Below are 19,080 nucleotides of genomic sequence, written 5' to 3' on the forward strand. Positions count from 1 at the left end.
AACCTAATTTGAGTATCAAATGATTTTCCGCTAAGGAATTAGGGAAAATAACTATTGAGAATTGATACTTAATCATATTAACGAATCTTTCATGAAATAGCGGTTACTTGAATTACAAGGCAGTTCATACATCTACCCTAGCATGTCTTCTCATACTTTTTACAAAGTCCAGGTTTAAATATTGCTTATTTTAATTATTGTCATCTTAAAACAACCAACCAAACCAATCCCATGTGCTTTTTGTTCAATTGAATTCTTGTCATAACTTATATTGCCACAGCAGTCCTCGAGATTGATACTTGGGGATTCTCCACTTTTATTACTACAACGGTAAAAATTAGTACACTTGCTAATTTTTTGATCAGAAGATTGATTGGATCACTACATTACTTGTGCAATATGCTGCCAAAATTGGTGTTTAGTGTTAGTATTGTAAGTAGATTCATGGAGAGACTGAAGGTGTCTCACTTTGTAATAATCAAGAAAGTTCTAAGATACGTCAAAGGATCTATTGGCTACAAAATTATCTTTCTCGCAGCGGATACGAGCAAAAAATGCAATTTGCCTGGTTTTACCTATTCCAAATGGTGTGGATATAAAGATGATCGTAAGTCTACAACTGGATACATCTTTATGTTCAAAGGAGCACCAATTTCAAGATGTTTAAAGAAGGAAGCGGTAGTTTCACTCTCGTCTTGTGAGGCCGAGTATATCGTCACTTTGTTATGTGTGTGCCAAGCCGTATGGCTAATGAATCTATTGGAAGAGTTGACAACAATGAGGGTGAGGTTATCACACTCTTAGTTGATAATGTTTCATCCATTAATCTTACTAAGAACCGAATTTCACATGGGAGGAGCATGCACATTTAGATAAGGTTTCATTACTTGTGGGAGCTTGTTGGTGAAGACAAGTTAAGATTGAGATATTGTAGAAGTGAGGAACAAGTTGTTGATTTGTTTACTAAGGGAGTCACGAGTGATGCGTTCAAGAGGTTGAAGATGAGCATTGGCATGAAGAACTTGAATTAAAATGGTGTGGTAGATGAAATCCTAATAACTCAAGTGTTGTAATCGGTTAATACAGGGGTGTAACCGGTTACAACTAGAGAATAAACACTTCTGGAGCCTGAAAAACTGATTTTGAATTGTTGTAACTAGTTAACCAAATGCGCTAACCGATTACACCTGACATGAGATATTTTTCTATTTGTCCGTGTAACCAGTTATCCAGATGTATTAATCGGTTACGCGCCTGAGTTTTTGTTTTTTCTGGTTGTTTAATGAGTTGTTTTAGGTCCCTAATTATTGTGTAACATTTGTATAAATGCTTTGAAGGAATTCTAGATAAATGAAAATTTTCATTCTTACCCTCAATTACTCTCTCTAATTCTCTATTCTCTCTCACTTTCAACTTCTCCATAAACCCTAAGCCCCATAGTTCACCAATTATACGATTATATGTTCCGACACACATGTATGTTCAAAAGATACGTTAAAAGATGTACATAGTAGCCAAGGAAAAAATAATATCGTTTAAACATCATTCATTTATAATATGAATATTTAGGGCATGTTTGTTTCAGCTTTTAAAAAAAATAGATTTTTTCTTTGTATTTTTGAAAATAGATTTTCCAAAACCGTTTTTAAAAATATTACAAGTTTTCTTTATATTCCCTTTTTCTAAAATGAAACACTAATTTTGACATCCTATAACATAAACATACATTATTGAAGACCAAAACTTAATCTAAATCGGAATTTTTTTCAAAAAGTTGTATTTCAAAAATGATTTTTATGAAAATTTATTTGAAATAGTTTCAAAATTAAATAATTTTTTGAAATTTTAATATTTATTTTTTTTCATTAATAGATGAAATACCTAAAATCACAGTTTAAGAATAATTATTCAAACAAATTTAATTTTTCGTTTGAAGCTTTTATAAAAAATTTCTTTATAAAATTGTGGTTGTAGACTCCATTGTAATAATTGTCCATATTCACCCCCACTCTACACCGTTTATTGTCCATATCTCACCTAACAGGGAAGAGCCACATTGCAGATTTGAAAGACATCTTGGAATCCGTCATGAGCTATAACATGAGCCTAAATCATGCTAAGTGTTCCTTTGGCGTACACGCGAATAATTTTATTGGTTTTATGTTAACCTACAGACATACATAGGCGAACCTAGATAAATGTTAGACCATCATCAACATGAGAAACCCTTCCAACATTAAAGAAGTCGTTACTTAACCGTCTTAGCTCATTTCTTTTATTGTGCAGGTGACAATATGCTTTCAATTTCTTCACCACTTTAAAGAAAAAGGAAAAGTTTGAGTAGACAAATAAATGTGAGGAAGTGTTCTCAAACTTAAAGATCTTCTTTGCGTTGACGCCCATTCTGACGCGCTTAATAATAAGTTTGCCTCTCTATCTCTATCTGCCTATTAGTGATCAATGAGTTCTATACTCGTCCAAGAGACCGAAAAAGTCGAGTAAGTTGTCTATTCTTTGATATAATCATAAAATAATCATTAAACTAATAAAATAAGAATTACATGTATTTTAATCATCATAAACAATTTACATGTCCTCTGCATTCGCCACATATACGTTGCTCTCTTTATCTTCATCCTGTTCCTCTTGAGTAGGAAAGCTCTTTGAGTCGAACCTCGTTTTTGCAGTCTAAAGAACTTTATTTGTTTACTACGAAAAGTAATCATCAAAGGAAGGAACTGAATGTAGCAAGCTCTGTGATTCTGGTCTCTGCATGTTTCACAAGACGGGGATGTAGCTCAGATGGTAGAGCGCTCGCTTAGCATGCGAGAGGTACGGGGATCGATACCCCGCATCTCCATTTTGATTTTGGGATTTAAAATTACTCATCGATCACGATTGCTAGGGTTTGTTCTTCAACCTCTCTTCCTTCCTTTTATGCCTTAACCTAATTCATAGTCTATCTTCTGATAACTGGGAAATGATTATTGCTTTTTTTAGTTGCCTTGTACTACTGATGAGCTACATTTTTGTGCAATCGCGGCCGCGTAAAAGCTTTTTATATTTCGGTCGTACAGGTGTTTTGACACTGAATGCGGTTGTCGCTTTGTGAATTAAGCACAATTTGTTTTCTTTTAACATAAAAACGGTGAATAACAGTATTGGTATCGGCACCTGCTGATCATGGACGTTTTTGCGATTGCAGACCGTTCCTCTGGGTAATGATAGAATTTCTCTGGGTCTGGACAATAATCCTGCAAAATTATACATTTGATTAGTTCAGTTCAAACACAACAGAATATGAAAATATCAACATCTTTTACTTTACAATACCTGATCAGCATGCATCTTTTTCACAAAGATTTTGAGTATATCAAAATTTTGCTTCTGGAATAATTCTTCTGTCAAACATTGATATGTGACTCTTTTTGTTAACACCATTTGGTCTAGCATTTAGAAGGATTTGGTTATAATCTTCAGTGTCATACCTTGGAAGTGCTTTTTCCTCAGCTACTTCATTCAGCCCTTTCTGCTCCTGATTCTACTACATTCAATAGTAACACTGCTTCTGCCACTCCAAGGTAATTGTATTTTATCCCTTCCTCAATACTCACAAACTTTGTTTCTTTTGTTTTCTATTCTGTATTTCCATCAACGAGCATGTTTAAATTTACGTTTTTTTGTGAAAATTAGTGCCTGCCTTTTATGTCAATGTTGTTCTAATATCATTGTAAGAAAATTTGTGAATTTTGAAGAGTTTGGTTAATTTGGAGTGTGAATGAAAGAGTTTGACATTTTGTTGGACATGAAATGTGAATGTGATTAGTTTTTCGTGAAAGACCATGGACCGGTGATGGATGGAGGAATTTTAAGCAGTGGTAATAATACTCAATGGCGGTGCCAAATAGAAAAAAAATTAATGTTAAATATGTTATTAGTTCTTACTAAATCATGAACCTTTTAAGTCTAACCCATGTAAATCACGAACCTTTCTAATTTAGTAGTGTTTATAGAAATTTTATAAGTCTTTGGTCTTCACTTTCTATAAAGCCATGCTACTTCAAGTCCCTCTACAGGAACTAAAAGGACTATTTTTTTGTTTGCTTGTAAAATGTGGGAAGTAAAAGTATAGAATTTTATCCGGTTGAGAGGGAAGAACCCACTTTGTGTGTCCAACGGGTTCTTTGACAGAGATTAGTCACTGCTAAACGACAGTGGATATTCAGTACACGTATCTTGGTTATAAAAAAAGGATAATTTTTTTATAGGGACTAAACCTAAAAAATAGATATTTATGAAGACTAAAAATTTATGTATCCCTAAAAATTAATTTATGGTTTATGTTGGGTGGCTAAGACATATAAGAATCAAAAAGAGATTGAAATTCCTGGATGTGTCCCTGCAACTATGAAGAAGGTATATGCATAAACAAGACCATGGGATCTTATTTATAACCAACTCCTTTCTAGTTCTTATTCTTAATCTCTTTTTTGTTTCTAACTATGTGTACTGCTATGTATTGGATTGGAACTTCATGTTTATTTCTTTTTTTTTAATAGGCAATGATATAAGAAATCGCACTAGGGGTGCAACCCTTACAACGAAAAAACTCTAAGAAGAGTTGAACTAATTCAAAGGAAGTTTATACCAATCATAAAAAATAAGCCTAGAATCGGAAACACTATTACACATCCATCTCCAAGAGTAAAACATTATGTTAGATATGACCGCTTCGTAGCTAAAAGGGGCATTATCAAAGATAATAGCGTTCCTCATTAACCATATGCTCCAAATTAAAGCTAACCAAATTAAATTAAGTTTAGCTCTAGTCTTGGCTTCTTTCACCTTGTCTTGAATGCAACCGAAGTTCTTGAATTCTTCAAAAGAAAACACAACATTTCCCAACCAAAGGAAAATTCTTTCCCAAACCGCTTTCGATACTAAACATTGGAAGAAGAGATGTTCCAAAGTTTCCGGGTGATTAGTACAAAACATGCAATCAAGAGAAGTAGCATTAGACAAACCTCTATTGGCCAAAAGGTCTTTTAGAGGAAGTCTATTGATAAAAAATTTCAACCGAAAATCTTAATCTTTTTCGGTATGTTAAGCTTCCAAATGACATCCAACAATTTGATAGAAGAAGTTGGCCAAGCTAAATCCTTTGCATTTGACACCAAGTTGGACACACTAGCTACCGAAAAACAACCATTAGTAGTTAGTTTCCAATGAAAGTCGTCAATAGCCGAATTGTCCGTAACAATGTCACTCAAAGTCGCCTTTGCCAGTACTATGGATAAGTTTGTGAAATTGATTGCTTTTACTTGTGTTGATTATCAGTTATTGACTTATCACTTATCAGTAGCTTCCATTACAAGAGTCAAGCTGAGAGTTTTATGCTTTTCGATATTTTGTGGGCAGTTCTGGCAAGGGCTTTTGATACAAGAAATGATAGAGAAAGAACAAGAGGGCGTGGTGGTGGCGGTGCGAGTGGCTCGGGAAAGGATAAAATTGACGCTCATAGTAGGTTCCTGTAAGCATTACTTGGCCCTCTAATAGGTTTTGTTTACATTAACATTTTTTTCTTCCTTTGTAGCTACATAATGCAAGTTTCATTTGTCTTTGTTCTTTTATTTGAAAATAAAGTGGATATTCTCATTCTTTTCATGAGTGGAAAGAAGTTTGTCAATATGTCATGCTTTGATTAAGGAAGGAAGCATTTTTACGGAATATTTCTTGTAACTTTAGACTTTTAAAAGCAGTTTCTTTTGAAAAATAATGTGTATTTTGTTTGCAAGGGTTTGGAGCAACATAGCAGATGAACTCTATGCTATGACTTAACTAAACTGTTTTGTGCCTAATTCTTTTACTAAGCAATTTACTCACATTATGCTTTTGTTTAATATCTGCAGGACCCGGATTTTACGTCATATGGCATCTGAATTGAAATTGAATATGAGGAGTGATTGTTATTTGAATGTTAATGATTTGCTAAAGCTGAATTTGAAGACACTTGCTAATGTTCCTCTACGATCCCACACTATTGATGACATTAGGGAGGTCAGTTGTCTAGTATATGTTTTTTTCGTTTCTGTTTTAATTTGATTCTCGTGGAATACAGAAAAACAAATATATATAAATTAGTCATATTGTTGATATTAGCCGTACTCCAGTCTCCAATATGTTTATTTTAATGTTATGAAACACAAGGGAATGATTACTTATGGAACTTTTATTCCCTTTGTCATCTGTTTTTTATAATAAAGTTCTTATGCTGATTAGTAGCTATATTAGAGATTTTCTTTCCTTTTTGTTTTACTCTAATAGGACCAGAACCAAGAATTGAAGAATTAGGATGAAATAGCTAGCATGAATGACCATGAATCACAGAAGAGAAACCTTTTGGAACTGTATTAATTGAAGGAAATGCAGTTCAGTGGATGAAAAAGATTCTCTCTACAGTTTTAGAAAAGTAAATGCTAACTGAATGATACTCTCCCTGTGAAAATATCCCCTATTGAGTTGTGAATTGCTCTCACTTCTCAGTCCCAGTTTTTATTTCATTTAACCAACCCCTTTTCCCCTCCTCCTCAATTCTATCATATTCACATTCTCTTCCCTGATTCTCTCAATCCCCACCACTCCTAGGCTGCCACCTGTCAATTTAGTTGCATTTCCTCTTAGCCACTTGTCAAGTTAGTTAGAAGTTAGTTAGACTAACCACTTGTCAAGTTAATTAGGCCGCCACCTCTTCTCTTCAGCTGAGACATGCGGAACACCGAGTGTATTTTAGAATTGAAGGATAATGCCAATTTATAGGCTACACTGCCAATGTTGTCAATAACTTCAAATGGTCCGTAAAATCATGGGCTTAGTGTCTCATTGGGTCGATTAGTTAAGGACTTGAACCTATAAGGTTGTGCCTTCAAGTATACCTTAGCCCTCAGCTCATAGGTCACCTATCCCTCTTCTTATCTGCCCACTGTTTCATCCTATCATGTGCTCTACTCAACTGCTCCTTTAAGTTTTCCAATACAACATCATGCTCCCCTAGGAGTTCATCACCCCTTCAACTCTCACCCCTCCCGAGGGTATTTGATCACTGATGGTGCCTCCCTCCCATACATTGCCTTAAACGGGTTCATGCCATTTGAAGCATTGTAAGACGAAATGAACCAAAATTCAGCCCTTGCTAACCACACACTGTTTCGGTTGTCCATTCGCAAAACACCTCAAACACGTCTCCTACTTTCTGTTTGTTACTTCCGAGTGCCCATCCGTTTGTGGATGATAAGCCGAGCTGAACTTCAGTTTAGTCCTTGATAAAGTGAACAACGCACGCCAAAAAAGACTCGTGAGCATCCGGTCTCGGTCAGAGATGAAGTTGGAAACCCGTGTAATTTTACCACTTCATTGATGAACATCTCAGCTACTGTCCTTACTCCTTACTGTATAAGGGTGACTCAAGGCCCTGAAATGAGCTCCTTTGGACAGTCTATCAACCACCACCATTATAGTGTCCTTCCCTTTGGATTTTGATAGTCCTCCAATAAAACCCATCATTATATCCTCCCAAATCTGAACTGACACTGGGATTGGTTGCAACAACCCTGCGGGTTTCAATGCTTGATATTTGTTTTGTTGACAAACATCACACTGCCGCATAAATTCCTCTATATGCTTCCAAAAGAAAACATTCGCTACTCCCTTTACACCAGCTCCTGCATTATGGTTTTACGCTGTGGATTCTGAGCTGTTTCCTCCTCGATTTACTTCCATTCTGCTGTGCTTATCACCGAGACAGCCGTCATATTCATCACCTTGGACAGGGCATCAGCCACCCTGTTATCCTTCCCCTCCTTGTATTGAATTTCGAAGTCATACCCGATCAGTATTCAAGTTAATTTTTTATTAAAGGTTTTTTGTAAATTTTTTACAAAATTTATAATACTAAAAAATAATTTTTAAAAACTGAAACAAATGGTCCCGAATAATAGTCGTGAAATATTTTTAGTATCAATTATATTTGAAATTAATAATATGTCAATTTAATTCTATTTTTTCATTATATATATATATATATATATATATATATATATATATATATATATATATATATATATATATATATATATATATATATATATATATGTGTGTGTGTATATATATGTGTATATATGTGTGTATTATGTATATATGTGTATGTGTGTGTGTGTGTGTATATATATATATATATATATATATATATATATATATATATATAGTGGTTGTATATTTGATAATTAATTCAAAAACATTAAATTAAAAAAAATAAATTAAGAGATAGTAAACTAATTGACATTAAAATAATTTTAAAAACTTAATGATAATTTATTTTTGTAATAAAATGGGATTCAACTAAATTTTCAATTACTTGTTCCATTATACTATAAATAGAATAACAGTGTGTCAGTTGAGATTTATTTAACGATGTTTATCATATCATTACGTTGATAATTCAATACAAGAATTATCTTTAATCTAAAATCCTTATAATAGTGTATTGACACCAAATCTAACAAAATAATGCTCATAACTTAACAATTTACGAGGATGCTAACAATAAAAAATACTAAATTGATATGTATTGTCGAAAAACTTGTATGTTCGTTACAACTTCCTGTCATCTTGTTAGAAATTACTTGCACTATAAAATAATCATAAATTTTAACATCTAATATGTGTAGAGAAAGAAATTGAGCACAAGTCTTTAAATACACAAATTCAAACGATGGCGGGTGGAGTTTTAGTTGCTTCAAAAAATGGAAAGCAATATGAGGGAAAGGTTACAATGTTTGTTTTGGTCACATGTTTGGTGGCGGCCATGGGAGGTCTACTTTTTGGTTATGATCTTGGTATTACAGGAGGAGTGACTTCCATGGAACCATTCTTGGTTAAGTTCTTCCCCGGTGTTTACAAACAAATGAAAGATGAATCTGGACACGAGAGCATGTATTGCAAATTTGATAACGAGCTCCTTACTTTGTTCACATCTTCCTTATATCTTGCAGCTTTAATAGCTTCTTTCTTTGCTTCCACAACTACAAGGATGTTAGGACGCAAGGCCTCAATGTTTACGGGTGGCTTGTTTTTTCTTATTGGTGCATTGCTCAATGGTTTTGCTGTCAATATAGAAATGCTTATCATTGGTCGTATATTACTTGGTTTTGGTGTAGGATATTGTAATCAGGTAAAACTTCGTATCATTTTTACATTTTTTTTTTATGTTTTTATGTATCAACAATCAAGAATATTGCAAGTTTAGTTGCATATAACTTTTTGTTACTCATAAACAGTCAGTTCCAGTGTATTTGTCTGAAATGGCTCCAGCAAAGATTAGAGGTGCACTCAACATGGGCTTCCAAATGATGATCACTATTGGAATCCTAGGGGCAAACATTATTAACTACTTTACTTCTAATCTTGAGAGTGGATGGAGAATTTCTTTGGGTGTCGGAGCTGTCCCTGCAATTTTGTTGTGTATAGGATCTTTTTTCTTAGGCGACACACCAAACTCTATGATTGAAAGGGGTAAAAAAGAAGGAGCTAAGAAAATGTTGCAAAAGATTCGTGGCATTGATAATGTCGATGAGGAGTTTCAAGATCTAATTGATGCTAGCGAGGAAGCCAAAAAGGTGGAACATCCATGGAAGAATATTACTCAATTGAGATACAGACCTCAACTAACATTTTGCTCTCTCATTCCGTTCTTTCAACAACTCACTGGCATCAATGTTATCATGTTTTATGCCCCTGTCCTTTTCAAAACATTGGGCTTTGGAAGCGAGGCTTCCCTCATATCCGCAGTAATTAGCGGAGGTGTCAATGTTCTTGCTACTTTTGTTTCCATCTTCATTGTGGACAAGTTTGGAAGAAAGATTTTGTTTCTTCAAGGTGGTGTCCAAATGTTTATTTGTCAGGTGATTATTGCAACTTAACTAATAATTAATTATTTATATTTTCCATTCAAGTTAATCAGATTTTCAAGAATACTTGATATAAATGTTATGGTTATTAATTGTAGATTGTTGTTGGAAGCATGATTGCTATTAAGTTTGGAGTTAGCGGTGAAGGCTCAATTAATGGTTATGAAGCCGATCGTCTTTTGTTCTTCATATGCGCGTATGTTGCCGCATTTGCATGGTCTTGGGGTCCATTGGGATGGTTAGTTCCTAGTGAAATATGCTCTCTCGAGGTTCGCTCTGCAGGTCAGGCAACCAATGTTGCTGTGAACATGTTGTTCACCTTTGTCATTGCTCAAGTTTTTCTAGCTATGCTTTGTCACTTGAAGTTTGGACTTTTCTTCTTCTTTGCTGGCTTTGTGCTTATAATGACAGTTTTCATCTTCCTGTTTTTTCCCGAGACAAATAATGTCCCAATTGAAGAAATGAATAAAGTGTGGAAGTCTCATTGGTTTTGGACAAAGTTTGTTTCAGATGTTGATGTTGATGTTGATCATGACCATAAGCTCGTTGCTTGATTTCAATATTAGAAAAATCGGGGCCTAGACAATATATATAATAATTTCAGCTAATTCTATCTGATGTTGTTATAGTCATCTTGTATTTAAGATTTTTTTTTTAAAAATATTTGTATTAATTTAGGAATAATATATTGCTGCTCTAATATAATATGCTTATAATTTTTGATAAAGTCGATTCTTCTTAATTTAACACTTTAATTATAAATTTTTTAATGGCACAAAAGAAAGCAATCATAGCCTCTTTAATAATGTAAAGTTTTTAATCTTGTGAATTTGTATTAGTAGAAGGATATTACTAATACCTCCCAAAATCACGTAAAATACATAGTTATTTATTAATTTATTTTATAAATAATCGTTAGAAAATTTATGATTTATTAATGATAAGTGATAAAACATCTGTTTGGACTTTTTACTTGCACATTAAATAAAATACGTAAAAGGACTAATAAAACACAAAACAACACACAAAGAGCTTGTCAAAATCCGTTTCTACAAGCAAGGCTTGTTAGGCCAGGTCCTTGGGCCTGCCTGCTAAGCAAGCACAAGTGAGAGAAAACTTCAAGGATAAATTACTTCTTAGTAAAGGAAGGGTCAGTGCGCTAGTCAAAGATGGGCGGCACATCTAGCAAGCTAGGAAGGCTAGGGAAAGTTGCATGACAACTAGTATTACGTAACAAGAAAGAAAGTAGGTGCGCTAGGCAGAGATTGGTGGTGTGCCTAGTGAGCCTACCTTTCTCAATCCTATGAAAAAATTAGGTTCATCTTAAATCTCAACAAAATAGTGTGGAATCATATTTTGTAGGTTAAGGAATCAAGGAAGCTCTCGATAAAATGATACATAAGCTTTTGATCATGACAACTAATAGGAGTATATGATTCAAGATGTAGACAAACTAACTAGGATTTTATGATCACTAGAAACATCTCCAATGATGAAACTCTACTTGAATAAATTTCAAGCCTCATCTCCAAGAAGAATTCAGAAAAATGTATATGATTGGGTTATCTTACAAGTCTTGAAGCTTCAAAGTGTGAAAGATAAAGTTTGCCATGTTGTAACATCCCAATTTTATTAGCTATTTATATAGTTAAGTTTATTTGATATTTTAATAATTGTTTATTTTATTTAGCATGATAATTATTTGATTTGGGTGATTATTAATATTATTAGTTGAGACTATTTTAGTTAATAGTAGAATTATAATATAATAGGTGGTGGGCCTAATTATTAGAAAGAGTAGTTGGTTGGGTTAAGCCCAATGAGATAATGAGAGTTAGAAGAGAATTTTATGAGTTAACCTAAATTAGATAGAAAGATAGAAAGAATAGTAGAGAAGAAAAAAGAGACAAAAGAGTAGAAGAGAGAAGAGAAGAGGATTGTGGATTTCTTGAAGTTAGAAGGAGAAATTCAAGAGGTAAGGGTTTGAATCCAAGTTCTTATAGTTACATGATTGGGTAATGTGTTGTTGTGTAATCTTCATATCTCAATTTCATAGTTTTGGAAAATGTTAGGGTTTATGATAAAACAATGAGATTTTATGATTTGCTCATGTTCAATGTGTTTTGAGAATGACCCATGGTTAGAAACATGTTTAGGAACATTATATGTGTGCTAAATTTGCTTTCAATTGACGTATAAAATGTATATGGGTTAATGGGGGGTTGTATGAGGGGAGTGGGGAAGAAAAATTGTGATTTTCTGAGTTTTACGCAACATAGGTCGACCTACACAGAGGCATGAGTCGACCTGAGCAGCCTAAAACGGCAGAAAATCCATTTTCCTTCAGCATGCGTCGACCTATAGATTCTGTGAGTCGACCTATAGCATCTTTGCATCGACTCATGGGTCAACGAGCGCTAACCCGAGAGGGATGGAAAACAGCCATGCGTCGACCTATGCATTCCTTGCGTCGACCTGCAAATTTCCATTTTTTGGCAGATTTTTGTAAAGACCATAACTTTTGATCTGTAACTCCGTTTTATGCGCCGTTTGAAGCGTTAGAAAGCTATCGTGATGTTTTACATGACAGTATAGGATATAATTGCACTTGATTGATTAATTGTGACGTTATTATATGAAATAACATGTAATTGTCTTATGTGCGTTATGTTAGTATGTGATGTATAGCAGTTGTTGGAACACTTTGTGTAGATGTATTCATGATGTAGGTGATTGGATATATGATGGTTGTTATGCCTTGTTGCAATTGTTAATTGTGTTGTGAATGTTGTGTACAATTGGCGGATAATTCATAGAGTTGGATTATGGTGTTATGCGGTAAGTTAAGATTGATGAGATAATCTTAATTACATAAATTGTTGGTATTTGTACATACATTCATAGCATGGTCGGCTTTATGATGGAAGCGATGAAACTTGGGTTCACATGGTTAGAGACGTTGATCCTTGAATGGAAATAGGCGTAGAAGACGTGATCCTTAATTTGAGATATGCGTATTGGCTTTGATCTTGTCCGGATCGGGAGCGTGACTTGGATTCTAAACATTGAATCGGAAAGCGGTGAAACATTGGATTCACATGGTACCACATGCATTGAGTCACATTTGTTGCATTTCGAGTCACATTGTGTGTTATGTGATTTCCTTGTATACATGTGATTTGTTTTGGGGTGATGATTGGTATATGATAGGTGAATTGCTTAACTGAGAAGTGTGATGAATTGTAAAATGTATGCTTGTTTATGTTTGCATTTCCCATTATTATGTTTTCTATAAGAAGTTGAATTCTCACCCTTGTGTTTGAATGTTATCCTTCGTTGATAACATGCAGGTTCCGACGAGTAGTAGCTTGTCCAAGGATTTAGCCGAGGAGCTCCTGAGTTTTGTTATTGAATTAGGTAGCGAGTCATATGCTCTGATCATGTAACACTTGGGGGGAATTTTCTTTAGACTTATGCTTACGTTTGGATATTTCTATTTCCTGTGTTTTGTTGAATATTCGGATGTATTTTGTTTGAGATCTCGGATATGTTGTTTAAGGCTATGTGGCCAAGATTGTGGATTTAAATGTTAATTTGAATTTGGTAGATGAATATAGTATGGGATATATTCATTGAAATTTTATTAGCAATTCAATTGTTTTCTGCAAGCGTTTATGCATAATCTATGAAAGCATGAGATTTACATTTGTGTTACAAATATGATCTTTGCATATTAAGAATGTTGGGTATTTTGTTTTAGGTTTTCATTGTGATGAAAATAACATGTGACTCCCTTTTCCTTATGCATGATTACTCTGTGTGATTGAATGATATATTTGGGGTTAGAAAAGGGGTGTTACACATGTCGCGTATGAGTGAACAATATATTGTAAAAACACAAGGGATTTTTCATAAAGTTATACAACTAAATTACACACACACACACATACAAACTCTCTCTCTCTCTCTCTCTCTCTCTCTCTCTCTCTCTCTCACACACACACACACAAATAAGATTTAAAGTTTATTTTTCTTAAACAATTATTCATAAAAATGTTTTGAAGTCGTGCTAGTTGAATTAGGAACTGCCTAAATGTTTTTTTGACAAATTTTGTGCTGTCAAATCTATTGACACTTATACATAATCGACTGGGTTAGTGCAAAATATGTCCTTAAATGTTTGGGATAATTTATTAATGAACTACAATGACTTTATATCCTTTATTTTTAGACATCTTAAACGTTTTTTTTTGAGGCCTTCAAATCAATTGGAGCAAATGTGCCAATCAACTGGCACATTAAATTTTGCCCAAGAAATTTTCTTTTTTTGTGCCGCCCTTTAGCCCATAAATAGAGGTCCTTCCTTTTACATTTACACATCCAGAAACACGAGCCTTCATATCTCACTCTGCACTCACTCTAAATTTTTGTTCCTTTACTTTCTCTCACTTAAATTTAGTTGTAGCGTTTCGAAAAAGTTCTTTTGTTTAGTGAGACATTTTGTAATTATCGAAAGGGAATTGTTCTAAATTAACCAAGGATTATTTTATCTTGGTTGAATATTTTATCCATAAGGAATTGTGTATTTGGGTTAAAAGCTAAACATGATTAAAATATTTGGTATTGGGGATTAAGATTCTAAGTCGCCTTTTTGGTTTATAAGCTCATCCCAGTCAAAATATTTTTTTGGTTCAATATCAGCTCGTTCTAAATCTCAACTTGGTTTGTGGTTATCCTGGTTAAAACTGTTGGAACAAAATATGTTCATATTCATACTCCTTAGATTTTGATGATAACAAAAGTACTTAAAAAATAAAAAGGGTATACTAATGTTTGATTAAATGTGCATATTCATTAAAGTTAGTTATTAATTTGGTTCTGACCCACTTAATTAGCTTGTATATAAGAAGCATGAAACTTATATTCCAAAGGATCAAAATATGGATTTGAAATAAGACCTCAGTGCCAAAATAGACTCATCATCTGATATTCAAATTAAGCTTCGAGCGCCTTGCTGAAAACACAAGTACAGGGCTCAAGGCTGAAAGATATGATTTCTCCAGTCTACCACTCCAATCCTATGGACAACCTTACTTGAGAAATACACAAAGGATAAAGAGTTTACTTAGAAGATGAAGATCCTCATTGTACTAATCTAACGTATCTCTCTCATGGAAACTGGTTATTCAGCAAAGACACTTGTGCAATTAACTTCCAACGTCTCTTTTGTTCCATCTATATAAGGAGATGAAGATTCAAAAAGGAAGTAACAAGATAATACAACAAGAAGACACAACAAGAACATTCTTCCTTGGCAAAGAGTTCCACAAGTAGAAAAGGGGAATGCTTATTCATCAATGGAGATATGCCATTGAGATATTGAAGAGGTTTGATATGGAGCATTGTAATGCGACCATTACACCAGCTGAAGCAAGGTTGTGGTTGTCCAAGAATGAAGAGGAACATAATGTAGATCCTACTCAATATAGAAGGTTGATTGAATCATTACATACTTCTATAATACGCGGCTAGATTTGCATTTAGTGTCAGTATTGTAAGTAGATTCATGGAGAGACTAAAAGTGTCTCACTTTGTAGCAATCAAGAGAATCCTTATAATATACGTCAAAGGGTATCTTGGCTACAAAATTCTCTTTCTCGCAGCAGATACAAGCAGAAAATGTAATTTTCTCGGTTTTACCGATTCTAATTGGTGCAGAGATACAGATGATCGTAAATTTACAACTGCATACATATTTATGTTATAATGAGCACCAATCTCATGGTGTTCAAAGAATGAAGCGGTAGTTTCACTCTTGTCTTGTGAGGCTGAGTATATTGCCGCTTTGTTATGTGCATGCCAAGCCCTATGGCTAATGAATCTATTGGAAGAGCATGGATCAATAGGCATGAGGTTGTCACACTCTTGGTTGATAATTTTTCATCCATTAATCTTGTTAAGAACCGAATTGCACATGAGAGGAGCATGCACATTGAGATAAGGTTATTACTTGAGGGAGCTTGTTGATGAAGACAAGTTATGATTGAGATATTGTAGAAGTGAGGAACAAGTTGTTGATTTGTTACTAAGGTAGTCACAAATGATGTGTTTAAGAGGTTGAAGATGAGCATGGAGATGAAGAACTTGAATTAAGGCGGTGTGTTGGATGAAATCCTAATAACTCAAGTGTTGTAATCGGTTAACACGATGGTGTTACCGGTTACTGTTGGAGAATAATCACTTCTGGAGCCTGAAAAAGCTGGTTTTGAGTTATTGTAACTAGCTAACCATATGCATTAACCGGTTACACTTGACATGAGATATTTTCTACCTGTCTGTGTAACCGGTTAACCATATGTATTAACCGGTTACGCGCTTGAGTTTTTGTTTTTGGTTGTTTAATGAGTTATTTTAGGTCCCCTATTGTTGTGCAACATATGTATAAATGTCTTGGAGGCATTCTAGATAAAAATTAATAAAAATTGTCACTCTTACCCTAAATTACTCTCTCTAATTCTCTATTATCTCTCACTCTCTGCTTCTCCACAAGCCCTAAATCCCATTGTTCATCAATTATATGATTATATGCTCCGACATACGTGTATGTTCAAAAGATACGATAAAAGATGTACATAGTAGCCTAGGCAAAAAAATTGTTTAAACCTCATATACTATCTAACATATACTAATATACTATCTAACATATACTAAGAGATTGACCAAACTCCCTAAATTGCCCTTCCCTTGAAAATAATTTATACTGAAAATTGAATATTTTGGTAACTAACAAAATAACCCTTCACATTTTTATCTTTTGCACCAAGTGTTCCACTTTCATTGGTCCACACACTTTCTACAATATAGTTGAATTTTATGATTATTATTCATTTTAAATTTACATGTTTTTAAATATATTTTATACAATATTAAATAAATTTACATGTTATTAGATTGTATTTTACAGGTCACTATCAACATAATACATGTTTTATTTATTTTTTTAAATGTTAAAATTCTTTTTATTCTCTTTCTGTCTCATGGATCATTTTTTTTCCTTGTATAATTATATACTATAATTAAGTAATTCATTTTAAATTTATTTGTATTTAAATAATTTTATACCATATCAATTGCATGATAGTATAATGTATTTTTTTTAAAAATTTTAATAACATTAAAAATGTATTTATCTCACGAGTCACTAACAAGACAATATTTATTTTAATTTAATTAATCATTATTTTAATTCAAGAGACAAAATATTTATTTTTTCTCCATCTCCTAATTATATTATTTCTTCTTTGTATATGATTATTTAATATAATTAAATCTATATAATTATTATTCATTTAAAAAAAAGTAAATCATTTCAAATTTTGCATTTATATATAAAATTTTATATTTGTTAAGTTTGTTGAGGTTTATCGTCCTCAATAGTTGGGCCTATGTTGCGATTGTGTTCTTGACCTATCATAAACCTTTTTTGCGGATCATTGTTTTAACTTCGAACCTAATTTTCATACTACTAATATCTTATTAGTAAAAAAAATTTAACGGTTAATTTCCATTTTATATATGCAATTTGACCAAATTTTTTTACTTCACATTTTTTCGTATAGTTCAAAAAATATTATACCACAAATAATACATCCGGGCGACAGCACGAGTCTGTGACTAATTCATTTATAATATGAATATTTAGTTTCTTCTTAATAAATGAGTTTATGTGCAACAAGGGGATTTGTGAATATATTTTTGCATTGATGGTCAAAGTCATTAAGTTTAATATCAAGAACATCATCTATTATAAATCATGCTTGATTTTATTATATTTTGCACTAAAATGTAAAATAGGGATATTAGCAAAATATAACTATCAAAGAAGATAGAACTACTACTCATTCATTTTATAACTATCAAAATAGTCGTGTACTGCACTAGCTGCTTAAATATATTTTTCATATATAGTAGATAGAGCAATTGTTCCTTGCCACCAAGAAATTGGATGCCACCAATGGTGTATTTCCTCTCAACTTCATCTTTAAACAAATTCTAGCCTCGCTATTTCAGATGGGGATGTAGCTCAGATGGTAGAGCGCTCGCTTAGCATGCGAGAGGTACGGGGATCGATACCCCGCATCTCCAGATTTTTTTTGTTTTTTGTTTTTTTCTCATGTTGGAGCAATCCGTCGCTGTGTTTTCGTTCGAAATCAACGGATGAGCGGCCACCATTTACTGAAGGAAGAAGAGGATTTTTTTTTCAAACCTATCACAATTAATCGATCAACATTTCTAGGGTTTGTTTGTTCTTCAACCTCTCTTCCTTCTTTTTGTGCTTTCACCTAATTCATAGTCTATCTTTTGATAACTGGGAAATGATTATTCTTAATTTTTAATATAAAACTTTGATAGGTTTCATATACCTGCTTATTCAAACAAATTTATCTTGAATGTTCCAAGTATGATCACATTTTGCTTATTTTTTTAGTTTCCTTGTGTACTGTTGAGCTACAACTTTTTGGGTGTAAGGTTTTAAAAAACGGTCCCAGTCGCGTAAAGGCTTTCGCTATGTGGTGTTGCGACACTGAATGCGATTGTCATGGTATAGGTGTTGCGACACTGAATGTGGTTGTTGCTGTGTGAATTAATTACAATTTGTTCTTTAATATAAAAACGGTGAATAAGGGTATAGGTATCGTTTTCGCGCCCACGGATTGCTTCTTAAAACCTAGAAAATAAATATATAAGTTGTTTCAAGCATAGAGTTGATGATAGAAGTTTCTATAACTTCTTTAATTTTGAAGGTAGATTGAATGCTAACAAAAAATTATTAGATTTGTTGGCTGATCTGTGAGATGATAATTTGCAAATGGTTATTGGCATTCTTATTGTTTTCGATTTCAAAACTTACATTTTCTTATTATTCCTATAGTAAGGTTAGATTACAAGCCTTAAACTTGATTATATGGGTTTGGATGGTTTAGTTGTAGATTTTTTGCAGGGAGTTGATCAAACATTGCTGAGTTTGAGGCCCGGTAAGGGGTATAAAGTATGCTTCTCTGTTGCAACATAAAAATTATGACTTGGAAGGTAATATTATTAGCCATTTCTATGTCAT

The 19,080-nt window shown here is 33.4% G+C and overlaps 1 protein-coding gene and 2 non-coding genes across 5 annotated transcripts; all 3 read left to right on the plus strand.

Annotated features, from left to right (window-relative positions):
* The first annotated feature begins 2,605 nt into the window (after positions 1-2,605).
* Positions 2,606-10,577, plus strand: LOC131635816 (sugar transport protein 10-like). Of its 3 annotated transcripts, XM_058906462.1 has the most exons (7): positions 2,606-2,906; positions 3,451-3,581; positions 5,419-5,530; positions 5,910-6,057; positions 8,724-9,226; positions 9,333-9,956; positions 10,061-10,577. In XM_058906462.1, the coding sequence occupies exons 5-7, from the start codon at positions 8,768-8,770 to the stop codon at positions 10,514-10,516; spliced, it is 1,539 nt and encodes a 512-aa protein (XP_058762445.1). In that variant the 5' UTR covers positions 2,606-2,906; positions 3,451-3,581; positions 5,419-5,530; positions 5,910-6,057; positions 8,724-8,767; the 3' UTR covers positions 10,517-10,577. The 3 variants fall into 3 exon arrangements, with proteins under 3 accessions (XP_058762445.1, XP_058762443.1, XP_058762446.1); XM_058906460.1 differs by having other exon boundaries at positions 2,606-3,581; XM_058906463.1 differs by having other exon boundaries at positions 2,606-3,581; positions 5,419-5,520.
* On the plus strand, positions 2,788-2,860 carry TRNAA-AGC (transfer RNA alanine (anticodon AGC)). The gene has a single exon. It is a non-coding gene; the product is annotated as a tRNA-Ala (tRNA).
* Positions 10,578-18,034: 7,457 nt separating the features above from the next.
* Positions 18,035-18,107, plus strand: TRNAA-AGC (transfer RNA alanine (anticodon AGC)). Its single transcript has one exon. It is a non-coding gene; the product is annotated as a tRNA-Ala (tRNA).
* The last annotated feature ends 973 nt before the right edge of the window (positions 18,108-19,080 follow it).

The sequence above is a fragment of the Vicia villosa genome, unplaced genomic scaffold (genome assembly GCF_029867415.1).
Source record: "Vicia villosa cultivar HV-30 ecotype Madison, WI unplaced genomic scaffold, Vvil1.0 ctg.001555F_1_1, whole genome shotgun sequence".
In the NCBI taxonomy this organism is placed as follows: Eukaryota; Viridiplantae; Streptophyta; class Magnoliopsida; order Fabales; family Fabaceae; genus Vicia; species Vicia villosa.

Excerpts from the sequence above, each read along its gene's own strand:
- LOC131635816 (XM_058906460.1), top strand. The coding sequence starts at position 8,768 with ATGGCGGGTGGAGTTTTAGTTGCTTCAAAAAATGGAAAGCAATATGAG. Across the intron at positions 9,227-9,332 it reads GTGTAGGATATTGTAATCAG|TCAGTTCCAGTGTATTTGTC; the intron begins GTAAAACTTCGT and ends ACTCATAAACAG. Across the intron at positions 9,957-10,060 it reads TCCAAATGTTTATTTGTCAG|ATTGTTGTTGGAAGCATGAT; the intron begins GTGATTATTGCA and ends TATTAATTGTAG.